Below are 15102 nucleotides of genomic sequence, written 5' to 3'. Positions count from 1 at the left end.
GTAAAAATACAAATTACTTAAAAAATCTGTGATTTTTTTCTGTGTCGATGTAAATGCAAACCATTACCTTTTATGTAGGAGACTCACTCTGGATGAAGGATAATCTCTCAAACGACTGACAAAATTACTGTACAATCTGGTATGGGGATGCATGATTGCTGGGCCCTGAGCCAGATGAGGTATGTGTGCAATCTTACTCTGCGAAAACATTGGAGAATCAAGTGCTGCCCTGAAGACAGGAGCACAAGTTGGAAGGCAGATAATACCTGGGCCAATCATAGATAACTTTACCACCCCTACCCCCTCACCTAAGGAAGGATTCCCAATTGTGAAATCTACCTTCATCATGTCCTTCCTAGGATGTACTCAGCCTAACCGCCACCTTAGAGAGGAGGGAAGAAAGAAGAGAGTGCTAGTTACTCACCCATTCAACCTCCATCCTTAGTTACCAAAGTGCCTTAGGTGAGAAGAGATTTTGTGCACAAGGAGTCTGGTGACTACACAAGCTGCTCAGCAGCCACTACAAGTTCTAGGGAGAAGGATCCAAGGAATTGTGGGTAAACACCACTGAGGTAAAATGAGATAAAGGTAGTCTGGCACTCCGGCACTCCCAAACACCTGCCTTCATTGCCTATGTAACTGAAAATGTTCTCTGAAAGGCTAGGGATGGGCATGTGCCCCTGACTTTGTGAGCTCTGTCCATTTGCTCACTACATGAAGCCAGAAATATTGTTCTTGGAAACCTTGTGTCTGCCAGTACTACAAAGAGACCTGACAAACTGGCCTAAGAGGTTAGATTCTCAATTTGGTGCCGTAGGCCTCTAACTGGGCACAAAAGCACCTCAAATGGCTTCCCAATAATTCTTTTAGGTAGGGAACCAAGAAATTCTTGACTCTCTCATCAGAAACTAATGGGTTGTATTTTTCACCATAAACTCATGAACAATGAGAGAGAGAGAGAGAGAGAGAGAGAGAGAGAGAGAGAGAGAGAGAGAGAGAGAGAGAGAGAGAGAGAGAAATCCTAGGCCCATCCAAGAGCCAGAATAGATACAAAAGGCCATGCAACTCATCAACAAGCTACAATGAAATTCAGGGTAGCAGAAATAGTATTGAGGTGAGATATCAATGAAATCTACGTACAAAAAAAACTTTGCACCAAAATGCATATGCATATGTATATATATACATACACACACACACACACACACATATATATATATATATATATATATATATATATATATATATATATATATATATATACATATATATATATATATATATATATATATATATATATATATATATATATATATATATATATATATATATATATATAAATATATATATATATATATATATATATATATATATATATATATATATATATATATATATATATATATATATTTATATAAATGGATCTATCTACGTGTGTGTGCACGTGTGTATGTTCCAGCATAACTCTGAAATGCATTGAGCAATTTCAACCAAACTTGGTATTCATATGACTTACTATCTGGAAAAGAATACCGTGGGGGTAAGACATCACTAGCATCAAAGGGGCACCAAAGGGGTGGGGTGGGGTGGGGTGGGGTGGGGTGGGGTGTGGGGGTGGGAAGGGATTTCCTGAAATGGGGCTGGTTCTGCCTGTAGGCTTAGTAACTAAATAAACTCTACAAATTCAACATACCTCATTTTGGTAGACATATGACTTACTATCTGGAAAAGAATACTGTGAGGGTAAGACATCATTGGCACCAAAAGGGGTGGGGGGCAAAGAGGGTGACATGCAAAAATAACTGAAAACAACAGCTATTACTGTCCAATCCATAGTTTTAGAGGTAACTGAGATGAATTGTGATACTCCCGATGCCCTCCAAGTACAAGTTCAGCCCTGATAGGAAGGGGAGGTGAGAAGGGGTGAAATATAAAATGCTGGGCAATGTAATTGAAGCAACTATCTTAACAAGAGAGAGAGAGAGAGAGAGAGAGAGAGAGAGAGAGAGAGAGAGAGAGAGAGAGAGAGAGAGAGAGAGAGAGAGGTTTATCAGTTGTCATTCAGAGTTTTCCCGAGCAGTGACGGGTTGATTGGACAGTCGGACAGATATATATATTATATATTATATATATATACATACAGTATGTGTGTTTGTGTATGTGTGAATACATATATATGTATATATATATATACATATATATATATAATTTATATTTATATATAATTATATATACATATTTATATATATTTTTTATATATAATATATTTATATATATACAGTATATATGTATATATAATTATATACTATATATATAAAATATATATTTATTCATATATATACATAATTATATTTACACATACAGTACATATAACACATTATAAATATATACATATATGTATATACACACCCATACATGCATACACACACAAATCATATATATATACTTATATATATATTATATGCACATATATATGTATTATATATATGTGACAGGCGGATAGATTGATCGTTTTCAAATAGCTAATAAAAGAAATGGAAGTAAATTGTTATATGAAGATATAAATGGAAGTATTACAACATTTCAGTACTTTTATTTAATAATTATTAACTTGTGGTGGGGAACACCAATGATGGGACTGATCTTGCTTTAATTCTTTTATATATATATATATATATATATATATATATATATATATATATATATATATACATATATATATATATATATATATATATATATATATATATATATATATATATATATATATATATATATATATATATATATATATATATATATATATATATATATATATATATATATATATATATATAAAATATATATATATATATATATATATATATATATATACATATATATATATATTACTGATTAAGCTGACGAATTGCTGGCCTTTGAAAACATGATTACTGTGCAAGTGGACTCTATGTTGACGTTGGTATTTTCCGCGGTTAGAGACAGCTAAACAGGATGAGGATGAGATTTTGGCAGATGCAAAAGCGTTTCTTAGACGGGAAATTAGTTAGGAAGGTTTATAAGTTGCCTTTTGCAGGGCTTAAATTAGAGGGTAATTTGTTGGTTAGGAAGATTAAATACAGAATGAGAAATAGTGAGGATAAGGGTGATACGACGCAAACAGTTTTTCCTAGTTTAGTGTCTTCGGTTCTGGATATGCAGTCCGCATTTGGGTACTGAGATGTACCAGAATATACGGGGACAATTATTCTTTTGGAAGAATATGCTCACGTCAGAGGAAGACTTTGAGAGGGGTTGCTCATTTTGTAATGCGTGTAAGCCATCGAGGGTCGTTTCTTGTAAATAGGTTTTTTTCTCTAGAGTCCAAATGGACGTGTTATCCAATTTCTGTGAATCTAGTTATGGCCATTGACGACTTAACTAGGTTCGTAGAGATTTTTCCTTTGAAGCATAAAACAGCGGAGGTGGTGGCAGTTGCATTCTTTAATGGATATATTTGTCGTTATGGGGTTCCTGAGGTGCTGATCACAGATAATGGGAGAGAGACGTTAGTATCTTGCGGATGTAATGGGCGTTCGTAAAGTCACTATTATTCCCTATAGACCAGAAGCTAACCCATGTGAACGGGCAAACAGGAAGGTAACTGAGGCTCTCAGAATGACTGTAGAGGGCAATGATGTAAATTGGGATCGATATATTCCACAGGTGCAGCATAGCATCAATTCTATGGTTAGTGATACCATTGGAATGTCTCCCAATGAAGCGCTGTTTGGTCACCCAGTGCAGCGGGGCACGTTTGATTTATTACCTATTCCATCGGGGGATGATACGGTGAAAGCGCTAGTCTCTACTGCTAAAGGGAGATATGCGCGTCTTGCTAAGAATCTTGAAGCAAAAACTCGGGATATGGTTGATAGGAGCAATGCAAAGCCGGATAGGATTAAAGTTGCGGTGGGAGATATGGTTTTGTGAAAATAAATGTTAGGAATCAATTGAACTATAAGCTAGTTCCTAAATTTGAAGGTCCTTTTCGGGTTGCAGAAGTAAAGGGAAGAGATTTGTGGTTCTACATGAAAATACTGGAGTGTCTCGGTTGACACATACATCTAAAATTAAAAAGACAGGTTAATGGGAATCTTATGGGTTAATTCTTTTGTTTTTTAATGGGTTGTAAAGGGGTGTGACTTGTAGTTTTTTTTTTTTTAACTGGGAAGGACGTTGGTCTGTAGAGTTATGCGAATCTTTAATAGTTCTAGTTCAGCTTTTTGTTTTTGTGCGTTGCAGTATTTAGTTAAAATTAGGTGTAAAATACCATAGGGTTTTATAGATATATGGGTTTCCTTTTTTAATTTTTTTTTCTGTTTCGAGATCTGGTAACTTATAGGTTCATTTTGTTTTGTTTTTTTATGCTGAAGTTTCGTATGCTCATGACTTTGGGGGTCGTGGCATGGGCTAATTCAATAGTGAAGTTAGGCTCAGGTGTTATTATAGAAGAGGATTATGATATGTGGTTGTTGTTTGACGCAATATCTTTGAGTATAATCTTTGAGTACAGAGTTTGAGAATAAAGTTCTGTTGCTTAGGAATTTTTTGGGTGAGATAAATATTGGACTAAATCTGTTTGATCTGTTACGGGGTTGGCTAACGGAACTTAATGCTACGGCGGTTAGGGTTCAGGATAGTATTAAGAAGACTAACATGGCTTCCAAATTAAGTGCTTTGACTTTTCAGTTCTCTTCTAGGAGGAGTAAGAGGGCCATTATGATCATAGGCTCGATTGCCAGTATGTCAATTGCTAATTTGGTTAGAACTGAACAGGTATCGGCAGTATTTCCTAGCCAGGGTAAAACTTTGATGACTTTACAAGATAGTAAGGATAAATTACAGGAGGTTTTTGAGACTTTAAGGGCTTCTTTAAATGGGTTATTGGTCACAGTTGATAGGAAGGGGGGAGACTTAGATGTACGGTAGCTTTATCTTCCGATCAAACTACCTTGTTGAATACCGAGAAAGAAGCAGCATCCGTGTCATCAGAGATTCAAACACAGATTAAGGCAGTGGTTGCCAAGCCTAAGGGGCAAATTTTGGGAGATATTCTACCTCTCGGGTGTTTAGAATCGACTTTAATGAATGTAGCATATCTGTATGTTTCTCAGGTAATTTTTACTGGGCAGAATTTGTATCGGTAGTATCTTAAAAGTTGGTGTACCTGATAGGGGGTTGCTTGTGGAAATTCCAGTTAGTAACTTGAAATTGTTTCATAGCTATATCATACGACCTTTCCCTAGTGGTTTTAATGGTTCAGTAATAGTATGGGATAGTGAGTAGACTATGTACCTTTTGGGTTGACCGTCGACATGACCGACTTATGTTATACACCACTTCCTCGCAGCAGCACCTTATGGAATGACTTCTATGAGCCTCAACGGATACAAGTTGGATATGGAGGACACCTACATTATGCCTGCAGGTTTCTACGCCTGCGCCTTCATGAGAGGATCCACGGTCTTTTGGGAGATGTCGGGCGGGACGTCTACAAGTCACCGTCGTTGATGGGAGACATCTGTTTGGCGCAAAGGATTCGTGCGTGCTGCATTCAACATGGGCTTGTGCAGTTGCAAGCTGTTCAGGATATTTGGATCATCAAGAATTCAAGATGTGAAGAGATGCATGCGAGACAAGTAACTTTCATATCTAGTGCATATTGTTTGTTATGATTTTTGAGCCAGCCCCTAGTGAACTTTCGTTATGGATATTTGTTGTACCTGGGCGAGGACGCCCAGTGGTAGGTGGGCCGAGCTCCTATTACTGATTAAGCTGACTAACTTCTGGCCTTTGAAAACGTGTTTACTGTGCAAGTGGATTCTACTCTTATGTTGATGTTGGTATTTTCCACGGTTAGAGACAGCAGGTATCCAACGCCGCTCATTCATGGCTTCCGGTCACGACCAGGATGCATGGATGGAAGCTTTGCGATACCTGTGGGTTCAGAAGGCGGGGCCCTTCGAACACTGAACCTGGCGGTGACGTCACGCTTCAAGGGAGGGGTTATTAAGTGAATGTGTGCATACGTGAGCTCTCTAATGTGATTATCATTAGAAATAATTAATAAAGAGGAATTATAACAGTACTGCACCACATGATAATTAAAATAACCAAGAAAAGCATTGCATTAAAAATGGTAAAGAAAAATGATACATATATTATAGAGGAACCATAGAATGGGTATTCACTTCGATTTGCGGCTGGTGTGATCGCTCTTTTGAGCTGTGTTTGTGAATAAGACAGCCACGTTGAGGGACAGCTTCCCGATGGCCATAGAATGTAAGGTAACTCATTAACACTTGTACCTTTTTCAGACATTATGTGGAATACCCATCTTGCGTTGCAGTGAAACCCCTCTGTTCTTTATTATGCATTTTTCCTTTTTAAGTGTTTATTTTTTTATGCACCATTTCAGGTTTTAATGTAAGCTATGTTTCTCTTAACAGGAATTCTGGTTGATTCCTGTGAGGACGTGAATATTGGAAAGTGGTGTTCTGTTTTTTAGCATACTATATGACATTTATTTTGGTCTTTAGTAATCATGACCTTTTTATTTTGCTTTGTGACCGGGGTGTTAGTCACTAGTATTGGTTGGTTTAGAGTCACTAATTCGATTGATTGTGAGTCTGAGTTTCCTCTAGTTTGACTTCCATTTTTGTGGGGTATGAGAGACTCCATTTCATGACCGTAGGTTTTGCTGAAATGCTTTCGTTAATTTTACAAATAAAGTCTAGTTTTGTATCTCGGCGTTTTAATCCAGTAAGCCTTTGTTTGAGGATAGATAGAGTGAGAGAGAAGTTGACCTGGGAGAAAGAATGTGCTGACCCAATGCTGGCCACTGCTACCGGAGAATCTTGGAGATATATGATGATATGACATGGTTCTTAAAAAGATATAGAGGGAGGTTATGACCCTATCTGACCTTGTTTTTAGGGCTTAATATATAATTATATATATATATATATATATATATATATATATATATATATATATATATATATATATATATACACATACATATATATATATATATATATAAATATATATATATATTTATATATATATAATATATATATATATATATATATAATATATATATATATATATATATATATATATATATATATATATATATATATATATATATATATATATATATATTATATTTAATATATATTTTAATATATAAATATATATATATACAGTATATATACATATATATATATATATATATATATATATTTAATATATATATATATATATATAAATATATATATATATATATATATACATATATATATATATATATATATATATATATATAATATATATATATATATATATATATTCGATGCTGCAAACATTTCGGATAGCGTCGATGTATATACCATATAGGAATAATCAAGGGATTACTTAATCACCTTCAAAGAAACCAGCTAGCATCTACTGGCCTTCCTGTGTTGCTGCAAAAACCTCTCCACTGCTAAGAAGACCAGCGAGCACACTCCTTGCAGGACTTACTATTACAGAACAACATCATTAGTTATACTAACACCAAGAACAAAGTAGCTAAAGACCCGCTTATGTCCCTAACACCTTTTTTCACTTGTTCAAATCCATGTACAACAAAAAACGTTGGTACCTTACCAGTGAAATTATTTTCCACAGATGGTCGTCAGAGAGCAGCATAAAACTTAATTCATTGACAGTTCAAGCCTGCCCTGAGGAATACTCCTACATAGAAGGCGATGACTTGTATTTCAGTGGAAAAAATGCAAGTAAATAGCATCTCACTCTTAACCCCAAGTTATAATAATAAAACTTGTATAAAACATCTGCAATTTCAATATGCGTCACAAAGCAGCACAACAAAATATTTTGATTAACAGTAGCTTATATTTGTGTTTTCAACGGGCCTTTATAAATAGCATTCATTCTTTCACAAATCATTAATAACTACTACGGCAGGAAAGCTTGTCTATATTGTCTAATTCATCCATTCAGCCGAAATATCCCTAAGAAGTATTTAAAATAGCTCAAATGTGTTCATTCATGTACAGTTTACATGCAAAGACAACTTGAAACATGTCCACTAAATGTACAATTGAACCAGCACAAGCATTAGTTAAAAGTACCTCATGGGTGAAATTAGACGGAGCATTTGAAAACTGGGTGACCTCTACCTCGGTGGCCTCATCCTCTGGGATTTCTTCCTCAAAAAAGGTCTCGTCATCCCAGTCCATCTCCAGCTAGAAGCAAGAGCATAAAACGAAGTAGATTAAAAATCAAGAGTAGGTTAGGGGTAGAATTAAATAAAATTGACATCAATAAAAAAAGTGCATAAAACACTGGAATCAATTAGGCTACCGTTTGGTATCAATGTAATCTGCCGCTTAATGGCAGAATTTAATGTGAATTGAGGTTTTTCTCCTTTTAGGAGACAGGAGTCAAGACAACCATTAACGGTCTGTTTTGCTCAGTGTATATAAGGGATATATCAGCAGCAATGGCGTGTTCTTGAGATCGGGTAGTATGCAGAGTAGGGAGACAAGGATATCCAGTGTTACTTGTGGTGGGGGGGGGTGTGGTTGTCCAGGTTAGGGCACAGCGCCTTAAGTTAAGTTAGGAAGGTAAGGTCTGGTTAAGTCAGAATACAGCATTCTAGGAAAGGTTAGGGGTTCTCACGCCTACCCCTGTCTCCCTACTCTGCATCCGCTCCTTGAGATCATGTAATATTTTCTTTTCATTGCCAGAAGAAATATAAATTCCCTAAGGTATGACTTCCCTTTAAGGTCGTACGTTACAAACGCTTTCACACTACTCAATGAATGTTGCCCTATTATCTTGTCATGGTCATCAAATATGCCAGACACAATCATTGGTCCCTTAAGTGTACAAAAATGCTCTTTGCATTATTTGTAAGTCTTGCCCAAAACTACTGTAAAGGGGCAATCTTTAGTAACATCTTACAAACTGCTATCATGAGTGCAACAGAGTTGACGGTTGCTTATTTTCTACAACTTCAAAACTAAAAGATCAACAAAATGCATACTTCACAACTATTCCCATCTATTCTTCCAAATGAACGGTAAAAGAACAAACAAACAATCTCCATCGGCAACAACTTTTTACCAAAGCATCGGATAAAGGTGAAAGTTGGCAAGTGTATATTTTATAAACCTACCTAATTTTTGCAAGTATTATTTAGTACCTAATTTCGATAGTTTTGATATACATAGAGTAAAATGAAGTCACCGATGCCGGAACCGAGAAAATCACAGACAAGGATCCTAAAACAATTCGTTACGTAAATGTAATATGACGTCATGAGGCTCCGCCCATCCACCAGGTAGGCAGTGAATGGATATGCTTACAGTCTAGGCTTCAACAAATTTGATAATGGCCAGCAGGGTATGGAACTGTCCCCGTGGTTGCAAGACTGCATTTGTGCTACGGCTTGCCACTTTGTATACAAGCAAGAAGACTCGTGGCAAGATTTACTATAGCGTGAATAGGTAATTATTTCTAGAGTGGGTAATAGTTACTTGGCCACCCCAAAAGTGTGGGCAGGAGCTGTTGTTAGACAATCCCGACCTCTTCCACCAGAGTGACGATGAAGACATTTTGTAAATAAATTACGTTTAGTGTTAGACGTTTTATTTGTATATCTAAAATATATTTATTAAAACACAATGATTATAACAATATGTTCCTCATTCAAACTGATTCCAATATATTTTCCTTTTCATGCATATCATTATAAATCGTGTTACATTTGACTAATATAAATGTAATATTAAGTAAGTAAATAATAGCCTGCCCTCAAAATCTTGCCTCCTACCATTACCTTTTATTTGCAGCGAGTAGGCTCTACGAGCGCTGTTTAGGGTGCTGTATGTTATAAATAAAAAAACAAAGAAAAATAGCACTGGGTTACATTAACTGAAATAAAACAATGGTGTTGACCTTTACATCTCTAACAATTGAGGGAAATGAGGTATCATTGCTTTTCATTTGAATTCTACATCTAGTGACCGCTCCTGACTTGCTGCAAATAGAAGGCTAGTCACGAAACCTGAGGTAAAACCAAATGGATGGTCTTTTTGTATTCCCACCCTGAATAGATGTAGATCTAATAAATGAACTATAGACTGGTTCGTTATGTGGATGAATTTACACACATTGAATTATTTGTAAAGTAGAAACAATACGAATATCAAGAAAAAGGAAGAATTCCAAGCTAACAACTTAGTCCCAACAACTGCTGTGGAAGCTGCAATGAAACCTCCACATAATAATAATAATAATAATAATAATAATAATAATAATAATAATAATAATAATAATAATAATAATAATAATAATAATAATAATAAAGTTATTGAGAATGCCGGCCATCACTGATATCGCTGAAACCTAGGATGGGTACTAATATTAATTACTGAATGTCATCAGCAAGTGGGCAGAGCCACAGTGAAGAGACGTTTTTCCCATATGTATACTTCTCTTCACTGTGGGTGGAGCCTCATGACGTCATAGGTTAATGTCACTCTGTGTTCAAAACCCTTACCTGCGATTTTGATGGCTCTGGCATAGGAAACTCACTTTTACTCTGGTAAGTACCAGAACTATTGAACTTAGGTACTTAATAATACTTATAAAAATTAGGTAGTGTTATAAAATATACACTTGCCAACCTTCACCTTTATCCGATGCTTTGATAAAAAGGTGTTGCCGAAAAACCGTGTTTTATCGGCTCTGAATCCCTTAGTAAATTTCTTTCACATGTTCTTACACACAAAATCACTTCCACCTAAGCCTTTTTAATCACTCAAATTACCATCCCCACTCTTCATATTCTGAGCTCAAACTAATGCCGTTATCGTTAACAGTCGTTTCCATAACTCTTCTGCCTCAATACAAGACAAGTCGAAACGTCAATGTTCATATGATAGTTTTATAACAAAAACTTTATTTGCATGACATTCAATACAGTCACATGTTCACTCCCTATCAGCTTTTCAATTCTCAGAACCCTTCCATGCACATAAAGGCTACTTGGCAATGATTTTACTATAGATGTTGGTGTGTACCTAGTTATAAACATATTTAATTCAGCCATTCATTTGTACATTTGGAAAGGTTGCGGAGAGCGGAGAACATGACCACAAACGGCAAAAAATATGTTGATCTCTAAGGCTGGGGAAAATATGATACCTTCATTACACATACGAGAATATGATGGTCACATCTGATTTCACATAATATATTTGACTCAGAGACTTTAGTTCAATTTACATACAATGAGACATAAAAATTAAAAATATTTAGCCTCCAAGATAATTAAACATATGTTTATATCTATTTCTACGAAGCTGACAAGCAACCACTAAAGTTCCAGGCATGCAATTCATATTAATTGAAAGCTAGCAGCAGAAGCTCCTGATGGCCGTGTTAGTCGTTATTCGCAAACAATAAAGAACATGCAGAAATAGCGAAATAAAAAATGACACAACTGCACCTTCTACGGTAAATAGTAATTTAGCTACCATCTTAGCACATTTATACAAGTGTTCCCAATGGGCTACCATCCCTAGACTACTATGTTCCAACTTGAGATAAAACATCCTACCAGGTATGATATCTATGTTGGTATAAAGGAATAAGTACAATTCGTGAACAGCACGATAAAATAAAAATACTGACAAATCAATTCTAGCCTCACGAAATGAAAACCAGGGAATAGCAATAATAATAATAATAAAATAAAACAAGCTATTGTACTAAAACTACTGCCTACAAATTTTCCATTACACTGTCTTATGGAATTCTAGCTAATTTCCATTATATCTATAGTGCAATAAATTAAATCCATAGAGAATTATCGCCACAAGTTACTGTCACAATAGTAAATTCCACGAGGTTCCTTTGATGCCACTATGACTTATACTTACACTTGCTTGCAGTGCAGTGTGAATTTTGGAAATCATAAAAAATTAGGCCAATATTGAAAAATAACACCATAGAATCTCAGAATAACAACATACCGTTAATGCCGATAAAAAGTAGTCATGGAATAACTATAAGGTGGCAATATTCTAAAATAAAAAAAAATCAAAAGTTTCCAAAGCAAAGAGCATTACCGAAACTGTAAATACCATGCAATATAACAGAATACTATAAGAAATATAAAAATATATTAAATATATTAAAACAAGAAATATATAAAAATTACATTAAACTTTAAATCTATCTAAACAAGTCTTTGATGGAAACAATGTATACTTAAAAATGATTTCGGTAGGTCAATTTCTCTCAGTTCTCAGAAACAATTGAATCCTTGGTTACGATTAGGCGCATTTTGAGATAATCTACTTCTTCGAAATATGCCACCATCCTAGTTAGCCTTTAGCCCACGTCTACGTCATGAGTGAGCCACATTGAGGAGGTGCCATGCCTATTAACATTCCTCTGACTGCTGAGGTTATTATGGTCAGTTTCAACTATTCTGTGGTTCTGTTCACCTACAGTAACGAAACCTTAACTTAGTTTCCTACATTATCTAAAAAAAAAAAAAACACGAACCTTCCAAGTTATTAACTTGGTTTTTATTGTCCTTGTCAATGCAAATTATATTTTATCTTATGGGTTCCTTTAGCCAATTAAATACGAATATGAAACGTACGCAGGTTTACATCTCTCAGCTTCTTAATGGTTTTAACAGCACCAGTCCACAACATAATGCCTAGTCTTGGAAGTGTCTTCAAGTGCACACTTACTCTTCAAGCAGGGAGCGGGGGAACAACTACTGATTAAACCCAGAAATGACAAACAGAACTGCATGCTGACGAAGAGTAAACTCTCATAATGACCCCATTCAAATATAACTAAGTTTTTTTCACCTTTACCGTAATTACATCATCAAGAACAACTACACTTTCTTGCAGAGTAAACGACGTTCTTTTATGAAAATGCAAATAAAAACCCCGACTGGTTACCAGTAACTACTATATTAGTGTTCTCTAATAAAAAATGACTAATGAACTCCTATTTTTAAAACTAGGGGGCAGCGACAATCGAATGGAGCTTTTTTAGAGACATCAGGTGTCTGAGGCAAGTTAAGACTACAGTCATTAAAGCTGTAAATGGTGTGTGTATAACTGTATACAGAATGCATGGCCGTACATGTACAGATGTCCAGACACGTACCCTTTATCTGTACACACCTACACACGCCCTTTAATGAAAAGTAAATGCAAATAGTTTCTAAACTGTATTTATAAAGGGGATAGCACTCAAATCACTAAGAGGGAATGACAAGAGTTCAAAAGAACTGGACCTCACCACTGCCCGTGCAGGGAGAAGACTTTTCCTACGTAATGCCAGAGAGTAATTGGCTGCACTATTCCAAAACCATGCGTAATATCGTAGCTGTAAACACGGCAACAATTCCCGTGTTCGTGAGGATGTAATGGAAATAAAAACAATTAAGAGGTGATACTGCAGAATTGGGAGGACATGACTGCCTACACCCGAACTGATATGGAAGAAAACAATTTCAAAATAAACTAACAGCTATTGCACAACTATAACTGAATATACTAATAACGTAAACACAGAAAGACATTATATGTGAATTGGAATGCTTTTTTAATGCTGTTTACTGAAACCATAAAAACAATGGGTGATAAAATTGTTCAGGTAAGTAAATAAAAAAAAAATCTTGAGTAATCACTGCTCACAGTTGAAGCTTGAAGCTTGTTTCTAAGATACGTAACTACAGTAATTCTATTTGTATATTCAAAACTGGAAAAAGCATGCAATACATTCTTAAAATAAAACACAAAGTAAAAAGCCACATCTAATTAACAACAGAGTAAAAAATCCATGACAGTCAAAACTCAATAAAATGACTGATTATAACAGGAAATTCAAAGCAACTGAGATCAAATTTTAACTAAAATGAAAAATCAGAAACTGAATAAGTGGATCGTATTCGAGAAGAAACCCGTGGTAACACTTACATTTTCAAACGGTATTTCAGGCGTCCAGTCGTTAACATTATCTTCTTCCAACGCTCCCGTTGGTGACGGCGTTGGGGACGTACTGCTGCTACCCTTATCGGTTCCTTCAGAGTTCTTCGGCCCACCTTCCTCGTCACTGTCGTCGGATGGACTACTGGATGTGGGGGAACCAACGCTATTTGTAGAATCGCAGGTGCTACCGGGAGACGCTGGAACCACCTGCATCTTACTATTACCTACTTGGTTGTGACTCTGTTTGGGTCTGTGATTCGCCGTCGCTGAAGTGTGGTTGGGCTCCGTCGGGTGGTGGTTTGGCGTCGCTTCAGTGGTTGTGATGATCGGGCAGTGTATCGACGGAGGATGGCTCGGTGAGTTGGACGTCGTCGTCGCAGTGGAGTGTCTGCGGTCTTTTTCCGTCTAAAAGAAGATACCAATTATTGGAGGCACTATCGCTACAGAAGTCACCAGCGACAAATGAAGTACATTCGATTTCCCTCAAAGTAGGGCTTTGAAACTTCAGTTTTTTAATGTTTTTAATATGCCTATCAGCTTTTCTTTTTTTTCCTGAAACTCCCTATTCAAGTAGGTAACTTTTTCTTCATCAAATACACGACCTAAATGATTAATGTGCTAGATGTCACTTTAGCTGTATCTTGGGCTTACTAGGTACATATGTATTGAGTTTGATTTCAATAAATGAAAACGTTTTGATGAAATTGAAATGCTGAACTTTCCATTCACGTATGACGTTCATATCCGATATCATCAAAGGCTGACCAAACGAATACTAGAACTTGTTTAACTTTAAGAAATACTTTATAATTTATACAGTACGCCAACTTCTTAGACCGGGACCAAAGACAAAGTTTACTATCAATCGGTCCTATACCAAATGAAAAATTCTTCTTAAATTTCTCCCCTTCTCCCTTACAGCTGCTTTTCATACAATTCTGAAAAATCTTAAAAAATGTTTATCTCCTAATCTCGTTTTTCCCTTTTCCTCTCTTAAGCTCAGTGGTCCCGTACTCAGTTC

The 15102-nt window shown here is 35.8% G+C and overlaps 1 protein-coding gene across 1 annotated transcript in view; it reads right to left on the bottom strand.

The window, feature by feature from the left end:
* Positions 1 to 15102, bottom strand: part of LOC136846463 (adenylate cyclase type 8-like) — a 275785-nt gene that overhangs the window by 61399 nt on the left and 199284 nt on the right. The window contains exons 14-15 of the mRNA XM_067117259.1: positions 14070 to 14486; positions 8181 to 8294 (exon numbers count right to left, since the gene is read on the bottom strand). Coding sequence (XP_066973360.1) covers positions 8181 to 8294; positions 14070 to 14486 — 531 coding nt within the window. The remainder of the gene's footprint in view (positions 1 to 8180; positions 8295 to 14069; positions 14487 to 15102) is intronic.

The sequence above is a fragment of the Macrobrachium rosenbergii genome, chromosome 15, assembly GCF_040412425.1.
Source record: "Macrobrachium rosenbergii isolate ZJJX-2024 chromosome 15, ASM4041242v1, whole genome shotgun sequence".
NCBI classification, from domain to species: domain Eukaryota; kingdom Metazoa; phylum Arthropoda; class Malacostraca; order Decapoda; family Palaemonidae; genus Macrobrachium; species Macrobrachium rosenbergii.
The sequence above is the reverse complement of the archived record's forward strand: the minus strand, read 5'-3'. Positions and strand labels throughout refer to the sequence as shown.